The 26,055-nt window shown below is 35.9% G+C and overlaps 1 protein-coding gene across 2 annotated transcripts in view; it reads right to left on the bottom strand.

The window, feature by feature from the left end:
* Window positions 1-26,055, bottom strand: part of LOC118204990 (A disintegrin and metalloproteinase with thrombospondin motifs adt-1-like) — a 191,311-nt gene that overhangs the window by 47,666 nt on the left and 117,590 nt on the right. For both annotated transcript variants that reach the window (XM_085819796.1, XM_085819795.1), the window contains exons 4-7: window positions 22,585-22,738; window positions 15,487-15,671; window positions 10,195-10,278; window positions 1,622-1,746 (exon numbers count right to left, since the gene is read on the bottom strand). In XM_085819796.1, the coding sequence (XP_085675922.1) occupies window positions 1,622-1,746; window positions 10,195-10,278; window positions 15,487-15,671; window positions 22,585-22,738 (548 nt within the window). The remainder of the gene's footprint in view (window positions 1-1,621; window positions 1,747-10,194; window positions 10,279-15,486; window positions 15,672-22,584; window positions 22,739-26,055) is intronic.

Consider the following 26,055-nt stretch of genomic DNA (forward strand, 5'->3'; position numbering starts at 1 on the left):
TATGCATATGTTACGGTGAAACACCGAAATCTGGAGAATGTCGACTTTCACCGGTGAATGTCAACATTCACATAGTTGCTTGGTGTATGTCCGAAATATTTTCCAAATACTCTTATTTCTGACTTACACCGGTCAATGTCGACATCCACCATGTACTAATGGTGAATGTTGAACATATAACAATATTATATTTTCTTCTCCGTCATTCAGTCGCCAAAAAAAGCACTTGAAACTTAAAATAAGAACAAGAACTTAAGAATATAAAAACTTAAAACATACAGTACATTCAATATGAGAAAAAAATAAAAATAGATGTTAAAAAAAAACTTAATTATACAGTACGTTGTAAATGAGCAAATAAAATAATAGTACTAAAAAGCTTACTAAATTAAGTGATTCAAATCTTATTTATCGCAACAACTTTGAATTGTCGACTTATTTATCGCAACAACTTTGAATTTGACACTTTGAATTGTCGACTCCTCTCTTTTCGACCTATACCAGAGCATATTGTCGACATACACCGGTTGAGGGACCGAATGTACAAGAATATAATGCAATATTCGATCTCTCACCGACGCATTTGGTGAATGTTGACATTATCCGGTGAAAGTCGACATTGTCCAATTTTTTCTTTGAAAACTGAGGGTCTTAAAAATCTAAACATGGCTAAAATATATGGACTGGTTTGTGTTGAGCTGCCATCTACTCTAAATAAAGAAGGTTCAGAGTAACCTATAAATCCTTTTTCATTCAATTTTTCTGTGCATACAGAAGGAAATTTTTAGGTGTGCCCAGACCGAACACACTGTACCGCAAAGGGTTAAAGATCGTAGAAACAATCACACGTATTTTCAGTTGTAAGCAAGTAAATAAAAACAGAAGAAAACACGTATGTATCACAAAGTTTACATCCGCACTTGTTTATAAAAGACGGTTCATATAATCACGACAAAGGATGCTTTCATGGAGGAATTTCTAAGGGAAATTGGCATGTATACACGTTACACATATGAAAAATCGCGAAAATGCTCATGCAGTCAGCCCGTTCGCGGGATTCGAACCTCGGACCGAACTTTCAGTATTCAGCGACTTTACCGTTCGGGCACTGAACGGTAAAGTCGCTGAGTAGTTCTGGTAATATAAAATACTGGTATATAATACTGGTAATATAAAAAAATAAATGAAAAGTTACATATTATAAAAAGTAAATTAAAATGTATATTTACAGCATTTTTATTATTATATTATCTTATTAGATTGTCATCAAATTATAGCCAGAAAGGGTAGAGATAGCTTAAGATTAACATTTCTGTCAAATGAATTTCCAGTCTGAATCTGACAGGGAAATAAATAAATAAGCTCATTTAATGCTTTTTATTAGCCCAAAAGGCGTTAGCCCAGAAGGGCTATTAATTTCGTTTTAAGCATTTTGCGTTGAAAACTTTAAATGTCAGTTCACTTTTCAAATTGTTGACACCAAATATTAGAGCCCTGTATTATATTTATTTTAAAAAATTCAATAATAAAGAATCTGCAAAAATGTATGTATCTTTCTCTTACTATGCTAAAACAGCGGTACATACACACATCGAATTTTGAATAACGTAGTCCTCCATACCCGGTTAACATGATGGCGTGGTCCCAGTGTAGCTCAGAGGAAACAGGAGGATTCTTAAGAGATTGCCAAGAGCAGAAGTTATCCAAATATTGGTCAATATTGCCTTCAGCTGCGTCAGGTGCCTCCTGTTAGAAGTAGACAAAAGTAATCGATTTAAATAAACAGGAAACAGATGTTTTAATTTTTTTTAAATATACAGAAGAACAAAATAAAAAAGATAGTATTTACTCGCAAACCTTTTCTACTTCCTTGTGCGAAGTAAAGGAAGTATTGTAAACAGGAAAAATTTTGGTTATCATTTTTCAACAGAAATATCCATTTTGACCGTTCCTGAATCCATTTGACTAATATCTTCCGAGACGTATGGACAGAATAAAAAACTCTTTTTTCTAAAACGAAATTTTATCGTGACGTCTGTATATACGTAGGTATATCGCATAACTAAAAAAGGGTTACTGAAAACGTTTAAATTTTGCGTATGGCATCTAGTTGTGCACCTCCCTCTTTTTTATCGCAGTCAGCAATACCAAAAGTATATATATCTCCAACCTCCTTACATGGCTTAAAATATACTTCCAGTTACAAAAGTATTTTGAATAAAGGAAAAAATTCATGTTTAAACAATTTCAAACTTAAAAAAAAAAATTCATTTTGGACAAAAGACGAAATCTAATTTTTAATGTTGTAAACGTTTCCTATACTTTTATTTGAAAAGTTTTATATTCGTTATAACAAAATAAAAAAAATCTAGTGTGTACACCACGACTTCCTTGTACGGAATATTAAATTATGCGCATTTTTCCTGCATTTCATTTAAACTTATTTCCTCGAATTTCATTAGAGATATATTTCTCATAAAATTAATTCGGTTCTAACTTCGCGACGGTACAAAAATACACAAAAGCTCAAATATCTATATTGAAAACTGAAAGATATAGAAAAACATAAAACACCAATTACAGTTAAAACAATTAAAAGACAATTTTTACAATTAAAATTACAGTTTCTACGCAAAACCAAGCCATTCAACCAGAAAACAAGAGGACAGATTTTCCGGGCACAAAACTGAAAGTTTATTTTTGATCTCACTCGGCAAAAAGACACTGAAGGCGTAGAAACAGACTTAATTTGCCGTGGACGCTATGCAATAGATGGGATAATTTAATAACTTAAATGATATTCCAGAATGGATTGAACATAATTTAATTCGCAATAATAAAAGAAGACGTTTGTTTTTGCGAAGCTTAATTTCTCCAGACTGGCAACAAATCCACTTTTCTGCTAAGTTTCAAATGTAAACAAATATGGCTGCTATGGTAAAAAAGTAGGCTTAGCCGCACTTGAACAACTTTTAAATTGTTGATAATTCTACAACTATAACGTGCAGATTAACTAAAGGCATAAAAACCTTACCCGGAAGATAAGAACTACATAATTCAATCATTTTTAAAACAAAAAATGCCCAGTTTAAAAACATATAAGGATTAAAATAACTGTGCTCACGGAGCCGAGTAACAGAGTGGGTATATAGATATATTTATATACTTTTGGTGCAGCTAATTGCAATCCTTCTGTGGTTCATAGACTTTAGCAATTTCTAATCACAGATTCGGCATCCAGGAGATTCAGCATAGGTTGGCCAACCGCTACGACAAGCGCGGATGACCGATATTTCTTGTTATGCGCACGAAGGAATAGAATCTCAACTCCGACTCAACTCAGATCCTCCCTTGCTGCAGCCGCCAGAAGGTTGGTGTCAACGTCAACTGTGAGTAGAAGGCTTCACGAAGGACATCTATATGCGAGGTGGTCCGCTATTTGTATGCCACTCACATCACACTATAACAGAGAACGTCTGAAGTAAGCATGTCAACTGGACAGCTGATGAATGGAGGGCTGTTCTCTTTGAATGAGTCCTGGTTTAGTCTGCAAAGCAGTAGTAGGAGTTTCTCGATTTGGAGAGAACCTGAAATCCGTTATCATCCATTAAACATCCGTGATAGAGATGCATATAGTCAGTGTCTATGTTTGGGGTGGTACCTCTTTGGGTGGAAGCACAGACCTCCACGTCTTTCCACGTGGAACCGTGAATGCTCAGACCTATACAGATGACATCCATGATACTTATGGGCGCACTTGTGCCAGGGTAATAGGTGATGATTTCCTGCTGCAGAACGACAACACCACACCATACAGGGCTCGCATCGTGGATGATTATCTTCAGCAGATGGAGTAGTCAGCTCAATCACCGGACCTGTATCCTATAGAGCATGTTTGGGATGCTTTAGAAAGACTTGTAGCTTCTCTCAGACCTCCTCTTCAGACCCTTTCTACGCTTGGAACTTTAGGGGTTGATATCAACAATATTCGTCATAGAATATATGGTCGGAATGCAAACGGCGAGCCGCTAGGTGGTATTGTAAGTGGTATAAAAAGGGTCGATCCTCGCACCCAACGGCATTTTCTACCGAGGATTGTCGAGAAGATGGCTGGTTATACGAGCCACGAAATTTGCAGGGCAATGGATTGACTGAGGTGGTCCTATAGATTGGCCACCAAGATCACCGGATCTCTCGTGTTTGGACTTTTTCCTGTGGGGCCATATGAAAAGCCTACGAGTGCTCCTTTGAAACGAATATGGCTCTAATCGTCAGGTCGCCGCTGGTGCCGGCGATGTTCTAGAAATGCATGGTTTCCTGGCAAATGTGCGTCGGTACTATTGCGCAGGGTGGAGCCTGCACTAAAGCTGGCGGAAGGTCTTTTGAGGAATTTCTTTGCGCATGTTCTGTTAACAAAATGTTTTCTGAAGCATCACCTCTCATTCTTGCACTAATTCTGTAAATGTGAGAGTGGAAAATTACCCTTTAAATGACAGTGGAAAATTACACTTTAAGTACTCACGGCTTGCATTCCGACCATACATTCTATGACGAATATTGCTCATATAGCTGCCTTCTATTAGCCCTTAAAGTTTTACCTACTTGTTTAGATTCATCCAGTATAGCTTCAGTACGCGCAACCTCACGTAAGCAAAGAATTTTAGACCGAAATGCCAAGCAATAAAATGTGAAGACAAATACAGCTTGGTCATAAGCACAAAAAAAGAATACCGATTAAGTGTACGTACAGATGAGTAAGAATTGTAAGAACTGGAGGCTCCCTTCAGCCCACCTGGACACGAGTGTCCCCGTAGCTCAAAAGAAGGGGCCCCGTATCTCCACAAACGAGGGCAGCCAGTAACCCAGCCACCCCCAAACAATAAACAAAAATACTAAATCAAAAATACGTAAGCACATCTAACACAAAATTACAGACCAACAAACAAACAAAAAAAAATCTGATGTGTACACACACATGACTTCCTTGTACGGAATATTAAATTATACGCATTTTTTCTTGCATTTCATTTAAACTTATTGGATTTAATTAAATCTACTTCGCCGACAGCGCATAAACCACAATAGAATAAATGCATTCTTTAAAATACACTCTATTTCTTTACCATAGTGACACTCTGGCGCTAGGTTCACTTAACAGTATTATATTTCGTTCATATTATAAATCAGAATGCACAAAATTTATATCATTTAAAGAATTATCTAATCGTTGCCACATGTTCTATGCAAATACTATAATAAAGCTAGAATGATGTATAAAAGAAATGAAGCAAACAATGCAAAAAAGAAACAGTTTTTCACAGACGATTCAGTATTTCTCATTCAATTAATTCAGTTCTCACTTCACGATAAGGCAAAAATACATAAAAACCAAAATATCTTTATTAAAAATTACGAAGTAAATCTTAAACACTTATTTCCTAGAAAAAATTCCAGAAAGGATTAAGCATGATTTAATTCGCAATAATAAATGAAAGGCGTTATCTTTGTTGTTGCGAAGCTACGTTTTTCTAAATTGGCAACAATTCCACTACTCTGCTGTTTCAAATGTAAACAAGCAATGGCCGCCATCAAAAAAATTATTAGGCTTAACGGCAATTAAACAACTTTAAAATTGTTAATAATTCTAAAAATATTCCATACAGATTTATTAAAGGCATAAAAACCTTAACCGGAAGATAAAAACAACATAATTCAATTATTTTTAAAGCAAAAAATGTACCATTTACAAACATATAAGAGTAAAGAACCTGAGATCACTGAGCCGGGTAACAGAGTGGATATATATTTATATACGTTTGGTGCGGCCGATTGCAACGAAAATACGAGGTGCACATCTACATGTTATAGCAGTCGTATAAACAAAATTTCAATGTTCCGAGGCTACTCATTTTTGGGTTATGCGAGATACCTACGTACATGGATTCGTACAGACGCCAAGAAAAATTCTCTTCAGAATTCATTTTAAAGCAGTTTTATAATTTTTTTTTGTAGGAAACGAGTCTTTTATTCTGTTCTTACGTACAGATATCATGCAAAAACATCGTTAAATTGCATTCGATAGCGGTCAAAATGGATATTTTCGTTGAAATATGCTGCTTGAAACTTTTCGCAATTACAATACTTCCTTTTTACTTCGTACAAGGAAGTAAAAGATCCATAAACACAAATTCAGAACATAGAACACTACTGATATCTAAAACCCAGATATCTAAGACAGATATCCAAGTCGACAGAGTTCAAGTTTAACTGAAGATTCGTACCAGCGCCCTATTTTCATTGAAAAACTTCATTAGAGCAATAGAATATGATTTAAAAACTTTAAAATTAATGACACTTACATTAAAATCATTAACGTTAAAAATCTGTCTCATAGGAGCTGTTAAACTACAATCGACCACGAAATGCCTAGAATCACCATCAACCTGACAACTATTCCATAGTTTATTTTCCTGCAGATTAAATCGGTTGAAACAGAACGGAAACCTAACATGTGCTGTTAAAACCTGATTAACATCAATATTGTTCATACATTTTATTTTATTCATGATTTTAATTAGTTCCAGATGAGTATCTAAGTACAAATAAGTGTACGAAGTACAAAAGTTAATTTTCTATTACACTTCCAAGAAACGATGCCATCATTTGTACACTACGAAAAAAGAAAAGGGACATTTCTACATCTCCCGTTGTACTGGGCCAAATGACGAAATTCAGCTTGCGTTTTTCAGGTCTCGAAAGCGCGACTTAGGATATCTATTAGATATATATATAGCGTTGTTCTAATATAGGTATTTTGACACAAAATCGGACTTATTTTAAATGACATGCCAATTTTTTTCCATATTTCGATTATAAGGCTCAAATTATGTTATACTGCCAAGTTTTGTAAAAATCGCATGAGTAGTTTTTAAAAAATTAGCTCTCAAAATTCTGGCTCCTTCTTGTTAATTGATTTTGATATACACTGAAGTGACAAAAGTCATGGGATACCTCCTAATATTTTGTCGGTCCTCCTTTTGCCCGTCGAAGTACAGAAACTCGACGTGGCATGGACTCACCAAGTCGTTGGAAGTTCCCTGCAGGAATATTGAGCCATGCTGCCTCTATAGACGACCATAATTGTGAAAGTGTTGACGGTGCAGGGTTTTGAGCACGAACTGACCTCTCGATGATGTCCCATAAATGTTCGATGGGATTCATGTCGGGCGATCTAGGTGGCCAGATCATTCGCTGGAATTGTGCAGAATGTTCTTCTAACCAATCGCGAACAATTGTGGCCCGGTGACATGGCGCATTGTCATCCATAAAAATCCCATCGTTGTTTGAGTACGTGAAGTCCATGAATGGCTGTAAGTGATCTCCAAGTAGCTGAAGGTATCCATTTCCAGTCATAATCGGTTCAGTTGCACCAGAGGACCGAGTCCATGCCATGTAAAAACAGCCCAGACCATTATGGAACCACCACCAGCTTGAACAGTGCCTTGTTGACAACTTGGGTCCATGGCTTCGTGGGGTCTGTGCCACACTCGAAACCTACCATGAGCTCTTACCAACTGAAATCGTGACTCATCTGACCAAAGCCACGGTTTTCCGTTCGTTTAGGGACCAACCGATATGCTCAGAGCCCACGAGAGTCGCTGCAGGCGATGTCGTGCTGTCAGTAAAGACATTCGATTCGGTCTTCTGCTGGCATAGCCCAAGGAAGACAAATTTCGCCGCACTGTCCTATTGGACACGTCCCTCGTACGTCCCACATTGATTTCTGCTGTTATTTGAAGCAGGGTTGCTTGTCTGTGAACATTGACAACTCTACGAAGATGTCCCTGGTCTCGGTCGTTAAGTGCAGATGGTCGGCCACTGCGCTGTCCATGGTGGAATGTTATGCCTGAAATTAAATACTCTCGGCCCATTCTTGACACTGTGGGTCTCGGAATGTTGAATTCCCTAACGATATCCAAAATGGAATGACCCATGCGTCTAGCTCCAACTACCATTCCGCGTTCAAAGTCTGCTAATTCTCGTCGTGCGGCCATAATCACGTCAAAGCCTCTTCACATGAATAACTTGAACACAAATGAAAGCCCTGCCAAAGCACTTCGCATTTATACATTTTCTATGTGATACTACCGCCATCTGTATATTTGCATATTGCTATCCCATGGCTTTTGTCACTTCAGTGCAGAGGGTGATCTTTCTTAAAGTGACAGTGTTTGGAGCGCATTCTAGCGCGATCTAATAACCGAAATGGCACCACACTTGGTATTCAGACTAATCAAGACATGGGGAAAAGGATTCCGTGAAAAAAAAAATTAGTTCCGAAAATCGCCGCTAGGCTATTTTGTGACGCTGCTGTAGCTTACAATAACGAGAGTTGGCATAAAACACGGGTACCAAAGAAAAATGCAAATGTTGTGCAGTGACAGCGCCAGTAATAGGGGCTATAAAAGCAGTAGTAAACAGCTCCGACAAATAATCTCAGCTGAAGTAAACGAGCCTCTCACGTTACCGGAATGTGCGTTACCGGTGAAGCTGTATTACATGAAACAATGTAATGCATCCGCAGCTCCCCTGACTTCACGCCATGCGATTTTTGGCTCTGGGGTTATTTGAAATCTGTATAAGTTTATGTAGGTGGAGTATCAAATTTGTCTAAAGGACAGCATAACAAAGACAGTGCGGAATATTCCTCGTGATATGTTACATACGGCTGTGGAGAACGTTGTGCACAGAATGCACGGTGTTATTTCTGAGAACGATGTTCACATTGAATGTGGTCTAATTCCTCACCGGGGAAGTTAATGTAGTAAATAACGATTGTATGTCTTGATGTCCCATGTCTTGATTAGTCTAAATACCAAGTTTGGTGCCATTTCGGCTATTAGATCGAGCTACAGGGAGCTCCAAACACTGTCACTTTAAAAACGATCACCCTGTATATTTATTAACATCTCTTTCTATTAAACGTATTTGATTCTTTCTTTCATATTTCAGAATTTAGGTTTATTTCAAATAAAATTCGCCTATTTTTTTATGATTTAATTTTTAAATTTGTATTCTTAAATAATTTTTATATATATTTCGAAAAAAAATTTGTATTATCTATAAAATATTTACCATCATCCTAGGGAATAGATGTATTTTTAAGCATACCTGCAAAAAATTAGAGTTTTTTATTTGAAATTTCCTAAGATATACGTGGTATTTATTATAAGAGATAATAACGAAAATGTGGTGTACACATTTTGTTAAAATTATTTGAAAGTATAAACGATGGCTCTTTCTCCGCTCGTGGACAATGTTGGTATATTGGTTGGTGTATTTAATTATGGCAAAGCACACGAGGGCTATCTGCCTAAAGGGAGGGCTGCCTTCGTGGACGACTTTCTAAGGGAAACTGGCTCGTACACACGTTACACATGGGGAAAACCACGAAAACGCCCATGCAGCCAGCCCGTTCGCATGATTCGAACCTCAGACCGAACTACCAAGTGTTCAGCGACTTTACCGCTCGGCCGCTGGTGGGCGCTGGTGGGCAATGAAGATAAAGGAAAGGAAAGGAAAATAGGTTGCTATAAAATTAAGAAGTTCGCCAAGTGGATCATTCCTGGCGCACACTGAAAAAAATTCGTTAAGGTAAAATTTAAAATTTCTCCATAAATTTCCCAGCAGAAATTATAAAATTTAATATCTAGGCAAAATGAGTCGTAGAATCGAAATATGGAAAAAAATTGCTATGTTATTTCAGAAAAAGTCCGATTTTGTGTCACAACACCTACATTAGAGCAATGCTATATATAAATCCAATATATATCCTTAGTCAAGGTTTTGAGACATGAAACATTCAATCGGCCCAGTAGAACGGGAGATGTAGAACTGCTTTGTCATTCATAGGAACATATAAAAATGGTAAAAGAATGAGTTTATCGTCTCTATGACAAAACTTTTTAACAGTCTTCGACACCCCAGGTTAAATATGAATTTGTTTCTTATTAATATGGAGACCAATATGTTGTACTTTATAATCAACTTTTTTTAATTTACTAAGACTTAAATAGAAAAAGCTCCTACTACATATGGATAGTAATAATAGGTCTTCTCAAGATTCTTAGTGTACATCCATCGAGAGAATTCACTGAAAGCATAATACCTATGCATAAGAAATAAAATACTTACCTTACCCTCCGATAATATTTCCAGTTTCACGACGACGATCTTGAACTTTGTTTTCAAAGACTGGTAGTTATAAATGAGTTGTACCTGTGAAAATAACGCTCCGTTGAAACAGATGATGGCACATAAGAAAGAGACAGCACACTTATGAACAACGTACTGTATATTCTGACGTGTAAGGCGCACTTTCAATACAAAAAATATGATCGAAATTTACGGTTGCTCGTTTTACGCCGGTATAAAAATGATAGGTTTATAAATAAGGAATAAGCACAAAAAAAATTATATTTCTATATGTTCCTAAATGCTGTTTATTTAAAAACTAGAAAGCCTGGTGGTCATGCGAAATGACAGCTGTTATAGATATTAAAAATTGTAATTAAAATGATTTGTGCAAAGGTGTCTGCGAATTCAAACTGAATTACCCAGGTTGTATATTAAAAAAAAAGCGCCCTTTTAGGCATAATGTAAAATCTGAAAGCTTTCAGATTTCTTCTTCTTCTATTTTTCCCCTTTCTGATTTTTGTTATCATTCCTGAACTCCTCATTTCTCATCCCATTTCCTCACCAAGATGCAAGTTAAGTTAAAGTGAAGAATAGTATTTAATCGGGCGAAACGAGAAAGCAATTTAGAGCGTGATTTCGCTAGTATTGCGCACGCTGCTATTTTCCTTTTCCTCCTTTAATATTAACTAGAAAGCCCGGCGGTCATACGAAATGTTCTAGATGCTGTTCTAGATGTTATAAATTGTAATTAAAATGATTTGTGCAAAGGTGTCTACTAATTTAAACTGAATTACCCAGGGCAGGTGGCGAGGACGCCCCTTTGCTTACTGCAGCACGGGGTTTCCCCCCTTCTACTTGCTTAATTGCTTAAAGTAGCGTGCAGTGAAGGAAACCATTGGCGGTACATTTCTTAAGAGCCACCGCTAGCTCAATCAATAAAGGCGATTTATATAATAAAATGATAATTCATATGTCAAAGATATCTTTGTACACAACATTTCTTGTGCAGAGCTTTCCATCATTTTTAAGCTCGAAGAGAACCATGTATTATTTTTAATTTTACGTCCGTTCTTTCACGAACTCTTGAACAGGAACTCACGAACTCTTGCGTTCAGCTATAAACCATTTCAAAAACAAATGATTGCTAATGCAAACAAATGTTCGCGTTGTCCCTGATACGCTCAATTTACGTTCAGCTGAAAAATTCAGTTCAAAATACAATGTCGGAATGAAATCGGGCAAAATTTTAAACTCTTTACGCGAAAGGATATTTAGCATTATTAGTTTATTATTAGCATTATTAGTTTATTATTATTATTATTAGTTTGGGTAGACCTACCTGATGAGATGTACTATGCACAACTCGTTAGTTAGTTTCGTCTCCTTTCATTTCTCAACGTTTGCAAGTTTCTAGGTAATTCATATCTAAATATAGTTAAATGTATAATAAGCAACAATTGTATGAATTAAAAATATTTAAATGGTCTTGAATACCATGATAATTTAATTAAAACAAGAATAACTGCATGTATGGTATCAGTGTACATGGACTATTTGAATGCCGTGGCAACTTCACCCCATTGGCTAGTACAGTTACGAAAGCAACCAATCAACTATCGGCGATAAACAGACACTTAAGCCGTATATATGTTACGTTGAAACACCGAAATCTGGAGAATGTCGACTTTCACCGGTGAATGTCAACATTCACATAGTCGCTTGGTGTATGTCCAAAATATTTTCCAAATACTCTTATTTCTGACTTACACCGGTCAATGTCGAAATTCACCATGTACTAATGGTGAATGTTGAACATATAAGAATATTATATTTCCTTCTCCGTAATTCATTCGCGAAAAAACGCACTTGAGGCTCAGAATAAGAACTTAAAACACATAGTGCATTCAAAATGAGAAAGGAAAATAATAGAAGTTATAAACTTACCAAATTATGTTATTCAAATCTTATTTGTTGCAGCAACTTAAACTATTATGACACTTGCACAAGAGGCCCTTGCTTTTACAACTGCTTTTATTTGTGGAACACTTCCTTTTGGAATGGCAGCGTGTAAATATACTTCTCTCTTTTCGACCTACACCAGAGCATATCTGTGATCGTCTACATACACCGGTGAGGGTCCGAATGTACAATAATGTAAAGAAATATTCGATCTTTCACCGACGTACTTGGTGAATGTTGACCTTCTCCGGTGAAAGTCGACATTCTGCAATTTCGGTCTTTCACGGTAACATATATATATAAGAAATGACATTGCTTATGAATTTAGAAATTTTCATTATCGGATAACATGAAACGTTCGTCATCTTCGTCTTCCGTTATACCTTCAGGCACATCATCGAATTCTGTTTCAGCCGCACCATCATTGTTACTCTGATCCATCTATAAATAATCCTCCGTTCCACCTTTCGTCAACACCCTTGATGCAGCACGATTTTCATTTTCTTTCGCAAAATGAGCGGCTTTGCATTTGGAACGAGCACTGTGTTAATCTCTTTCCGCTGGAGTCATATTTAATACTGTATTTCGACTAAAGCAAATCAACTGTATTTCGACTAAAGCAAATCAACTGTATTTCGACTAAAGCAAATCAACTGTATTTCGACTAAAGCAAATCAACTGTATTTCGACTAAAGCAAATCAACTGTATTTCGACTAAAGCAAATAAACTGTATTTCGACTAAAGCAAATCAACTGTATTTCGACTAAAGCAAATCAGCTGTATTTCGACTAAAGCAAATGCCATTTAATAAAGCCTTCGATTTTCATTTCAAAATCACGGCTTCAAATGACTATCAAAAGAGATTTTGGACAATTTGCATTTTTCTGGGCATCTGCATTGAATACAATCCTCTCTCTTTGCAGGAGTGTTTACTCCCTCAAGCATTTAACCCCCACGTATATTGTTCCCCTTGCGCTAGTCAATTCCGTATACAATTGTTCGACAGGCTAGGACAAATCTTCGAATAAGCGACCTGAAAAGATAAGAGCGTTGCACATGTATATTTTAGGTTTCTTCGTAAAGAACTGGGGACGCGTTATACTGCGAATTGACCTAAAAATTAAAAATGTAACTTGAAATCATAGATGCGCATTACCAGTGCGCGCTATACGCCATATAACACTGTATATATTCCTGCTGCAAAGAAGTTCTGATAAAAGGGAAGGAGTTTTGATTTAAGGAGGGAACTATTCAAACTAGCACACAAGTGTCAGTCGAACAGCGAATATTAGTAATATTAGTAATTGGTAGACTAAAATATATTAAGGGGTATCAGAAACCCCTATGCCGACAATGTTAAATTGGCCATTTTTTATATACCTTTTCTCAAACTCTACTGTAGATACACGCTTGAAATTTTTTTGTGTAATTAGAGTATACCTATTTGATTATACTGAAATGAGCTTTTGAAACATTTTGAATTTTAGAGTAATTTACAGAATATTTTCTTAGGCATAGTAAACATTTAGCACTTTTCTCGTACCAAAAAAAAAATAATAAATAAATAAATATTTGTTTACTTTAAATTTTTTTTTTCTTAGTTTATCATATAAAGCTCATTTCAGTAAATATTAGGAAACCTAATAAATGAGCCATAAAAATTTTAGATACCTGTGAGCAGTAGTTCCTGAGAAAAGGTACATCGAGTATAAAAAAATTCACGTTTGGAGAAAAACGCATTTTTATGTAAAAATTCTCATTGATCAAAGCATTCGATGACACATTAAAACTAGATTTATTACAGTTCTAATTTTCATAGAGATTAAAGAATGGTATTTTTAGAAAGATAAAAGTGTAGGGAATTTGAAAATGCAAAAATCCAAAATCACCATTTTTTGAAGATTTTTGGGTTCCAACATCCCTTAAGAGACTCATTTTCTGTTAAGTATTTTCCCTTATATTGTGATATAGTCAAACTGCACGTAAATTATGAAGAACAATTTGAATGATTTATTGAAAATAGTAAGTTGGGAAAGTATTCAATCATATTGTTATGAAATGCGCAGCCTGAGGTAATGTAGCTTCCCCGTAAAGCGGGGTTAGGGCTGCCAGAAAGTGACAAGCAAATGCAGGGTAGCCAGACTTGGCGACAAAATTGGCGATTTACCATAGACAGAGCGAGAACATTCTAGAGCGAATTCTTATCGGCTTTAACAAGAATGTTCTCGAAGGCGGGTTAAAAACTATATATACCCTGTCTGGACGCTCAGTAGGAGAGTACCTTCAGAGTATATTGAGTTCAGTAGCAGTGTCTTGAGCTCAGAGATTAGCTCAAGAGCGATCGACCGAGTCGGGAGCTGTACTTTAGTGCTTTACAGTGAAGCTGCCTTCAAAGTTATAGCCTGATAACCGAAAGACCATGTTGCTGATTGTTTCAACATGGTTGCCGTAGTTTTTCGACGACTGTAAATCGCAATAATATTTACATTTCTCAATTTTTTTGTGTGTGTATGTGTGCGTGCTTTTATCTCTTTAAACAGTTGTAATTACTTGTATAAGGATATCTGTTACTTTTTTACTGTTTCTTGGGATTATGGTAACTTGGCGATATTTTGGCGACCAACCTGGCTACAGCAACCTGCTAGTTTTCGTTTGGACGCCATTTTGTTTTCACGAAGTAAAGGGTTTTTTTTTTTTTTTTTTTTTCCCAAACAATCTGCTAGCCGAATTACGTTTATGCTAGAACTTTTATGGAACAAAAGTGCTTAATCATGACGAAGATTAGGTACGAAATTGGGTAAAAGTGCAGAATCGCAAACTGCTTGCCGCGTTTTTAAGAATTGCACATACGCGGTATCCATGTACACGTCGACCTATTTTCTCTTAAAACAACATCCCAGAATTGCAAAAAAAAGGCATTGCGCACACTCTTGACTGTATCCATGTACACTGCTAAAGTCCTAGCTAGTAACCTTTATCGCCTTACCAAAATGTCGCCAAACTACCTGTAACTATATTCCAAAGATTAGCTAAAATGTCATTGTAATCTAGAAAGTGGAATTCTTTATGTAGCACGAAGAAAAAAACGCCCATTATAATCAGTTAAAATTAAGAAATTTGTAGCACAATTCTAAATACGTTGAATCACACTGATGTTTTTTCTGTCGTGTTCACAACTAATAATTTATGAAATTTTTAATAAATTACACCTTCGTATCAAAAAGGAATAGAAAAAATTCTAGATGGAATCGCAGCTAAAAACATTTATGTTTACCAATTAAAATTTAAGTGATATAATATGCAAGTCATAAAATTTAAGTCTAATTTACCTCATTGACAATGGCCAGTACTGTATCTTGTAACACCTTCGAGGGTTGTTTCTTTTGTACAACGAGTTTCTTGTAAAGAGGATAGTCTACATAAACTGCGGTTTCGATTACTTTCTGTCCACTCGTATCTGATCTTCGATATCTGTGAGTCTCAGGTTCATTTTCTTCTGCATTCTGCGGCAACTCTAAAGTTGAAGAAATTGATAAACTTAGTTCCTCATCTCTCTCCCGCTTTTTATATATCACATAAAAGAGCATCTTAAGAAAGGTTGGATCAATGTACACCTTGCACAAAAGAAAAAAATCTGATGTGTACACCACATGACTTCCTTGTACGGAATATTAAATTACACGCATTTTTTCTTGCATTTCGTTTAAACTTATTGGATTGAATTAAACCTACTTCTCCGACAGCGCATAAACCACAATAGAATAAATGCATTCTTTAAAATTCACTTTGTTTGCCATCGCGACACTCTGGCGCTAGCTTCATTTAACAGCATTATATTTCGTTCATATTATAACTCAGAATGCACAAAATTTATATCATTTAAAGAATTATCTAATCGTTGCCACATGTTCTTTTCAAATACTATAATAAAGCTAAAACGATGTACAAAAGAAATTAAGCAAAGAACAACAACAACAAAAAAAGAAACAGTTTTTTCACAGGCGATCCAGTATTTCTCATTAAATTAATACAGTTCTCACTTCGCGACAAGGCAAAAATACATAAAAACTCAAAATATCTGTACTAAAAATTACGAAGTAAATCTTAAACACTTATTTCCTCGAAAAAATTCCAGAAAGGATTAAGCATGATTTAATTCGTAATACTAAATGAAGGCGTTATCTTTGTTGTTGCGAAGCTATGTTTCTCTAGATTGGCAACAAATCCACTACTCTGCTGTTTCAATGGTAAACAAGCTAGAGCCGCCATCAAAAAATTTATTAAGCTTGGCGGCACTTATACAACTTGTTGATAATTCTAAATTAATTGAAATTCTAAATTGATAATTCTAAATAAAATTGTTGATAATTCTAAAAATATTGCATACAGATTTACTAAAGGCATAAAAACATCAACCGGAAGATAAGAACGACAAAATTTAATCATTTTAAAACAAAAAATGTACAATTTACAAACATATAAGAGTAAAGAAACTGAGATCACTGACCCGGGTAATAGAGTGGATATATATAAATATATTTATATACGTTTGGTGCTGCCGATTGCAACCAAAATACGAGGTGCACATCTACATGTTATAGCAGTCCTATATACAAAATTTCAAAATTAATTTTAAAACAGTTTTATATTACGCCCAAAGGGGCTTTTTTTAACCTTTTGTGTCTTACCTTTATTTATTAAATGCTCTTCGCACTTAAACCATAAAATTTAACTCAACAGCAATATCGCAAAATAATTTTAAAATTAGCACATCTTTAGAATTTCCGATGCAGGGTCTCCTCGCGCACTGGAGATATTCCCCCCCCCTCTACAGTGTTGCCATTGCTTCCTTTCAAATCATTGAGTTTGTCAATCAAAAATTCGTTGAAGTGTTACAAAATATGAAATCGATGATAAAACAAATTTCAAATTCCAAGTTAGTGTTTCCAGATGCCCATATTCGGTGAAAGAATACGTTATTCAAAACTGGATATACGTATATACCATTACCGTTGTATTATATACCTACGTACCGTTGTTTTATCACACTGCGAGAAACATACATACATTTATGCAGATTCTTTAAATATAACACAGAGCAATAACATTTGGTGACAAACAATTTGAAAAGTGAACCGACATGTAACGTTTTCAACGCAAAATGCCAAAACGAAATTAAACGCCTTTGGGCTAAAAAAAAACGAAATTTTTAAGATTTAAATTATGCCCAAAGGGGCTTTTTTTAACGTTTTGTGTGTTACCTTTGTTTATTAAATATCATGTTCTTCGCACTTAAACTATAAAGCTCAATTCAACAGCAATATAACAAAATAATTTAAAAAGTCCATATCTTTAGAATTTCCGATGCGCAATCTCACGCGCTGGAGATTTAATTATTTTTTTCGTATAATATTGCCATGGCTCGCTTAAAAATCGTTGAGTTTCTTAATCAAAAATTCATAAATGCTTTACAGAATATGAAATAGATAAGAAAACAAATTCCAAATTTGGGCTTCCAGATGCCCATATTTGAATGGAGGACTACGTTGTCCAAAATTAGATGTGTCTAGATACCGCTGCCTTTCCACAATGCGAGAAATATACATACATTTATGTAGATTCTTCATTATTTAGTTTCTTTAAATATACTGCAGGGCTCTAATATTTGGTGGCAACAATTTGACAAGTGAGTCGACATTTATAGTGAAGTGACATAAAATGCCAAAACGAAATTAATAGCCAGTTTGCGCAAATTTTCCCTTTGGCCAAATAATATTTTAACCTTCGTATTTCATATTTTTGTATAGCTAATAAATTTTTACTGAAAAAGCAAGAAGGAAATTCAAGCGTTCAGAATTTGGAAATTAGTAAACATTGATATTGTTGCGTTTATCTCTTCTTCTGACACCAGCTGTTACGTTATTTTCTTCCTTCACGTTCGTACGGGGTTTGTAGATTTGAAGTGAATAACGACGACACTGGATAAAGTATCGAAACACTTTATTAGCCAGTATTGTCAGGACAGCTCCAAAACACTTTTTACAGTCGTCGAAGGTCTACTATAAATACGCTGACACGATCAGCGACACAGCCTTCAGGTTATCAGGCTATCACGGTGGAGGCAGCTTCCTGCAAAGCAGCCGATTCTGTTTTCCGGAGTACAGCTCCCGACTCTGCTTGGTCGTTCTCGGAACTCCACGTACTCTCGAGACTCTCCACGAGTATCGAGAGTAAGTGGAGAAATTTATGGAGATATTTAAAACTTTATCTTGGCGCATTTTTTTCGCAACAATTTGAAAAGTGAACCGACATGTAACGTTTTCACTTCACAACGTAAACTACTGGTTTCCAGATTTTGAATTTTTCCAGACTCGCTATGCACTCGACGACACACGAGCACAGCTCCCGACTCCTCGGTTCAGTCGTTCCCGGAGCTCAACACTCTCTCTCGACGATGCACTAACCGCGATACACTAAAAGACTCCTTCAGTGCACTCGATTACCCACTCGGCACTCGCTGCCCGGCTCTCAACTCGATTGACTCCGCAAGGATTGACTCGCTAGATGAGACACCAACTCGATACTAACTCTCTCGCACTATATGCGAGGCACACGCACTTTAATTGACTGCGGACCAGCGGGATTTATATAGCTTTCAGCTTGTGTTCGGGAACATTCTGGGCTAAACCGGTAAGAATTCATTCCAGAAGGTTCTCCAACCGTCCATGGTTTGTCGCCAGATGGGCGATTTCTCGCCAGATGTGGCAACCCTGTCTTCCTTTGCCATTTTATGGCAACTCTAAAACTGCTTTGTGGGGAAACCATCTTTACCGCGCCCCTTCATTTCGTAACACTATTATGCATTGCAGTTAATAGAAGTTTAAAATTATATTAAAAGTCATCGCTCAAATAATCTCTTTTTATAAAGCCGCATTAATAGACTTTTTGTTAAAGATATACGGTTTAAAAAGATTTGGAAAAGGAAGACACATAAATTTAAAATTCTAGAACTACCTAGACGTAATATTAATTTTTAATGGTTTCCAGAATTTGAATTCGATATTTACTTTTTGCTTTTTCAGTCAAAATTTATTTGTTACGACAAAAATATGAACTATAGAGGAAAAAATATTACTTTTTTCTTCTAGTGTTTAAAAATCATTGTATTAGAATTTACTTAAAATTTTTCAACTTTGTACGACGATGTTTTAAAATTTGAAAAATTTTGCCCGGCTTTGTTTTCTTTCACGATGTTTTAAAGCTGTTCATGGCTTTTTCCCCCGTGACCGTTTTGTATGGCGACGTTTTACCCTTGCGTTTTGGTTTGATATTTTTAACTGTATTTTTGTTTTAATCTGTGTTGTGAGTGCTGCTATAACCATGGGGTAGACTTTTATCGCCTAGGCGGTTAGCAGCACATTTGTATAATATATTATCAATTTAATTTTATAATTTATTCAATAATTTTATTTTTAAAGAACTGTGAAATTTCTATGGAAATTTAGAGAATATTTTAAATTTATGTTTTCTCTGTGATTTGAGAAGTACATTTTATTTTTTTTTCACTTTTAATATCATTCTTTTAGCTTTAAATTTTACACATAACACAGCACAAAAACAGGTCTTTCGTTTACATTATTATGTGCTTATTTTTAAGTCATTCTCTTATTATACACTTTATTATCTATTACCATTACACACACTGGCCAATGAATTAGGAACCCAAGATCAATATTTTATTAGACCACCTTTTGTACGGATAACTTCTCTGATTCGCTTAGGCATCGAGTCTACATGTTTTTGGAGTGCATTCACATCCAGATAATACCATATATTACCTAATTAGAGTGCTATCCGGATGCGTCTTTCAACCATATCCCACACATTTTCTATGGGGTTAAAATTCGGGCTATTCGGTGACCAGGGAAGATGTTGGAAATCAGACTGATGGTCAGCGAACCAATTTTAAACACTTCTGGCACGATGTATAGTTGCATTATCTTCCATGGAGTATCCGTCGCCAACAGCGTAAAAATGCAACATTGCAGGGTGCACTTGATTTTCCAGTATATATCTAGGTAACTCATGGCTGTTCGTTTACCCTCGAGGGACACCACTTCCATGAAAGTAGAACATGTCCCATGTCATGATACTACTACCATACCCTTGCGCAGTGCGAGTAAGGCAAGATGATTGGTTGGTTGATTTTTTAAATGGCACAAAACCTCGAGGGTTATTATGCACCAGACAAATGGTGAGTAAAATTCAAGATGCATAAACACACTGTATCAAGTGGATTGATGAAATAAACCTGAAATGCTGATGAAGGCATGAAGAAACGACTTTAAAATGTCCAGGCAGAAATGACTGAAAAATGCTCTAGCAACAGGTAGAGCGGATGAAATGTAGTTGAAATCATATGGTAAAAGGAGATATCTTTTAAAAAACTTATGAGGTTGGTGTGAGGGTTTCTTCCAATGAGATTTGTTAAGTTAACATTCGTAGAGTTAAAATAAAATTCACGTTTCTGACTAAAAGCAGGACAGCAGGTTAAAATGTGATTGACTTAAACGGGAATGTTGCAAGTGCCAGAAATAGGCTCATTATCTCCTTTCAAGAAATACTGATGTGTCATTCTGCAATGACTAATTCGTAAGAGAGTCAGTAGTACATCCTCCTTCCGATTCCCTCTCAACTCCCAGTACTCCAAATTGGGTTTTACCTACCTTAATATAAGGCAAGATGGATTCATAGCTTCATGGGATTCTCGCCAAATTCAACGTCTTCCATCAGTGCAAAATAAGGTGTTCCAATCCTCAGATGTCCAGTGTCTTCTTTCCCGACACGACCGCAAACGAATTCCTGCATGTCGGGCAGAAACGAGTGTTTTACTCACAGGCACCTGACTATGCATTCCTATTCTCTGCGCATGGTTCGAGCTGAAGTCTGCTGGGGAAGGCACTGGTTGACGATCTGTGTCAGCTGAAGCAAAGTAGAGTCTCTGTTCTGCCGTACAATTCGTCGGAGATGACGCCGATCACTCTCTTGGGAAACTGTGCCCGAACCGCAGGGTTACAGCCGAAAACGTCGCGGAGAAAACAACGCAAGGCGGAAACGTCGTGCTACAAAACACCATGGGAGAAAACATCGCAGTTCTAAAACATCGTGGTACAAAACATCGTCGTTGAAAACAAAGCGGTTCAAAAACTTCGCGGTTTCAAAACATCGTCGTCGAAAATATCGTGGTAAAAAATAAAGTATCTACAAATCATCGCATGACGATAACATCGCAGACATGTTTATTGCAGTCTTTAATAATTGTAAATGGATATTCCCATAATGATTTGTGAGCGCAAGATGGAAAGAAGGATAAGTTTTACTTTCATATTTTTGATTAACTAATAAATTTTTGCTGAGAAAATAAGAAGGAAACGTAAGCATAGAAAATTAATGCAACTTACAGCACTTAATTTTAAACCGACATAATTAACTAACAAAGGCCATTAATAAATCATTTTTATAAAGTTTTTACTGGTGATTTTTCATGAAAAGTATAATCTATTAAGTTGCATTTAATTTTCTATGCTTAAGTTTCCGTCTCACTTTTTCAGCAAAAATGTATTAGTTAATAAATAAAAAAATGTGAAAGTAAAATTTAACGTTCTTTACATCTTGCGCTCACAAATCATCTTGGGGAATGTCCATTTACAGTTATTTAAACCTGAAAAGAAAAAACATGTCTGCGATGTTATCGTCATGCGATGATTTGTAGATAATTTATTTTTTACCGCGATGTTTTCGATGGCGATGTTTTTATACTGCGAAGTTCTTGAACCGCTTTATTTTCGATGGCGATGTTTTGTATCACGATGTTTTAGAACTGCGATGTTTTCTCTTTGCGATGTTCTCTCCCACGATGTTTTGTAGCGCGACGTTTTCGCCTTGCGTTGTTTACTCCGCGACGTTTTCGTCCGCGATGTTTTTGCCGCGATATTATCGGCGGACACCGAACCGCAGCCACGCCCTCTGGAGAAAGACTGTGGGTTCGTATTCCAACTTAGAAAACCTTCGATATGGTTGCTTTTGAGAACCCAGTGAGATTTACTGTCTTCGGAATCAGAGCCCCTGCAAAACGGGCACCAACAATGAGCCCTTTTTCAAATGGTGAAAGAAAAGATCTATCGTTTTTCCCATTTTACTTCATTCATCGTGAAAAGCACTCTTACACCTTACTTATACTAGCATTCTAAGCACATGTAAACCACGTCATGAAAAACATTAGCATACTTCATTCCTAGCACACACTGAAATGAAAATACCAAAGGTTTCTAATTCATTGGCCAGTGTGTGTACATTATGATCACGTAAATTATAATTCAAGAAAAGAGAGGACAGTTAAAAAAATATAAAAATAAGTGCTGATTTACTTTTATGATCGACACCGCAGTAGTGAGACAAATCTTCTTCCATTTTGAGAAGGACATGAGGTTCCTCAGAAAGATCTCTGTAACTTCCTCCATCTTTCAAGTGATCCAGTGGGCGTAAGACGTAGGCTTCATTTCCGACAATGATAATCCCTGACTAGATAAACGAAGTTTCAGTCTCTATGTGATCAGAAAAACAATCGCTAAAAACATTTTGGAACGCTGCACATAAGTTGAACAAATGATGTAAAAGTACATTTCACTTAACGCATTAATTGCCAATATTTTTCCGGTACTTTTCCATTTCGCCGGCGCAAATCTCGCCAAGCTGACTTTATTGGCGACAACATACAATATACACATATAAAAAATGCTAACGAATGTTAGTTCTAAGAATTTTTTATTTTGAAGGCATAAACATTTTAATATCGTTTAAAATTTTGTAAAAAGCCAATAAATAAGGACAATAAATTTTTAAAAAGACGTTAATTTAAGAATTTACTATGCTTTCATAGTTCAACCTCCTGGTTTGCCGGTTCATCTCATCAAGTGATCTCACTCTCATCAAGTGATCACATGGTGATCTCATCAAGTGATCTCACCAAGTGATCTCATCTCAAGTAAACTACGCTACAAAAATCTAATTATCTCAGTAATTATCTACATTAATTTCAAGTTAAATCTTAATTTAGAATATAAGTTTAAATGCAAGAATTATTTCAATTCGTACGAATGAATACCTTACTCAGAAATTATGTAAAACCTCAGTGCTTTACTTCGCTAGTGCATTCTCATTAGAATGGATGAATTTAACCCTTAACTTTGCCTTTTCTATATTTTCGCCTTCGGGTGAGCGGTGTTATTGCATCCTAATTGACTTAATTACCGCGAATGATCTTAGGGCATAAAGCTGAACTATCTGGTAAAACTTCTATGTCATCGTATGCCAGTATTGAAAGAAACAATCCATCTGATCAGAAATGGCTGCAACTTATTTTGAAAGTGAGGCGTTAAAGATTACCAGCGAGGATATTCTGTTTGGCATCAATTCTACCGTTACTGGCGACTTTATCTCCTGTGCCGGCAAAACGGAAAAGTACCATTTTTACTTTCAATTTATATTTATTTCTGCGTGTGTAGATTGACACAGAAACCGGAAATTGGAATATAAATTGAATATAGATGAAATCTATCATGAGACCCAAATGGGGATCGACATTCAAGTAGCCCTCACCGGAAAATAAAATTCCCATTGACGATAAATACTTAGTAAGGCTAATCTTTAGAATATGGTAACAGGCAGTTTGGCGACATTTTGGGAAGGCGATAAAGGTTACTAGCTAGGACTTTAGCAATAATCTGAGAAGTACATAGTTCGAATCACAGATTATTTTGTCTCAGAGAAATGAGAGATCATGAAGACATGTCATGTGACATTTTCCGGAAAATTCCGATCGTGATTTTAGCTAATAAGCACTTGGAAACAATTTCGCTGCTAAAATGCAGAATCGCCCACTTATTTGTTTGGCGCTTTTTACAAGAGTAAGAAGAATTGGATTTTTGTCAATTTTCTTTGACTTTTTAAGTGAATATAGGTCGATGTGTACATGGATAAAGTCAAGAGTGTGCGCAATGCCATTTTTGTGCAATTCTGGGATGTTTTTTAAGTGAAAATAGGTCGACGTGTACATGGATACCGCGTATGTGCAATTCTTAAAAACGCGCGAAGCAGTGGACGATTCTGCACTTTCTCCCCATTTCGCACCTAATCTTCGTCATGATTAAGCACTTTTGTTCCATAAAAGTTCTAGCATAAGCGTAATTTGGCTAGCAGATTGTTGGAAAAAATGTTGAGTTAAAAAAAAACATGAATTTACTTCGTGAAAACAAAATGGCGTCCAAAAAAAAAAAAAAAAACTAGCAGGTTGCTGTTGCAGGGTTGGTCGCCAAAGTTTCGCCAAAAAATCGCCAAGTTAACATAATGTAAAGATTCACCGTTAGTAAATATATTCTAAAACCATTAGAGAACAACACTGTAGTACACAGGAGTTGGAAATAACGTATATAATAATATGACATTCCGTGTTTTGAAAATGTTGAAATCTTGAAATATTCTCCAGCTCACTCATTTAACATTTACTACTCAACAACTCATGCAGAAGCTTGAGAAAAGTTTAACAAATGTAAAAAAGTAACCATTGTTGTCGACCTAATCAAAGTTTTCAAATTTCCGCTACTAAGACAAATTCCCAAATGGGAATCATGACAGTTAATAGGTTAAAATTTGCACTATTTCACAAAATACAAGATTAGAAATAAGCTGCGCTCTGGCTACATCTCGCAAATTAGCAGAAATGCAAAGATACTTTACTTACTCTTTCTAATTTATTGTACATTACATACCGACTTTGAAGCTCAATATAGGAAACTGCGCACTAGATATGTGTAAATCAAAAAAGGACTTCATCACATTCTTACAAGGCTCGAAATTTGGGGAAAATTATGGGTTTTTACCTCCTTGTACGAAGTAAAGGAAGTATCGTAACCGCGAAAAATTTCGCGTATCATATTTCAATGAAAATATCTATTTTGGAAAATATCAATCCATATGAAGGATGTTTTTGCGTGGCATCTATACGTACCGACAGAATAAAGGACTGTTTTCTCCAAAACTGATTGTAAAATGGATGCAGAAGAGAGTTTTTCGTGACGTCTGTACGTACGCATGTATTTATCTATAATAACTCAAAAATGAGTTATCCGTACAACATTCAAATTTGTATATGGGACTGCTATAACATCTAGTTGTGCACCTCTTTCTCGCTCCAATCGGCCGCATCAAACGTAGATATATATATTCCCATTCTCTTAACTGGCTAGGTGAGCTCTTTTTTGTTCTTATTTTTTTTTGTTGTTGTTGTTGTTTTAAAAGTGTTTGAATTATGCTGTTCTTATCTTCCGGTTAAGGTTTTCATGCCTTTTGTTAATATGCATGCAATAGTTGTAAAATTAGCAACAATTAAAAAGTTTACGTCACGCTAGGCTTAACGAGGCCGCCTTCTCTTTACATTTGAAATTTTTAGAAGAGTAGTGTCTTCTGGCCGAACTAGTTGTTTTATCGTTGAAAACTTCAATTTTAAATGTAAAAATTATTTTTTTAAACTGTATTCTGTGTTTTAGGGTTCTCTGTATTTTACAATTTTGAATGAAGATGTTTTGAGTTTCTATGTGTTTTTGCCTTGCCGCGAAGTGAAAACTGAATTAATTGAAAGAGAAATATATCTTTAATTAAAAATATCTTTAATTTAAAATTCTGGGAAATAACTTTTAATGCAGTGCAGCAAAAAAAAGTTTATAATTTAATAGGCGGATGAAGAAATTCACGTATTGTAGGTAAACAGTATGGCATGAAGACAAAATGATTAAATGTGTAAGCGGTTTGGGGGGTTGCAGGGGTGCGAAATTAGTCGAAAC

The sequence above is a fragment of the Stegodyphus dumicola genome, chromosome 7 (genome assembly GCF_044657685.1).
Source record: "Stegodyphus dumicola isolate Sdum_Otavi_A_Nest chromosome 7, ASM4465768v1".
Taxonomy (NCBI): Eukaryota; Metazoa; Arthropoda; class Arachnida; order Araneae; family Eresidae; genus Stegodyphus; species Stegodyphus dumicola.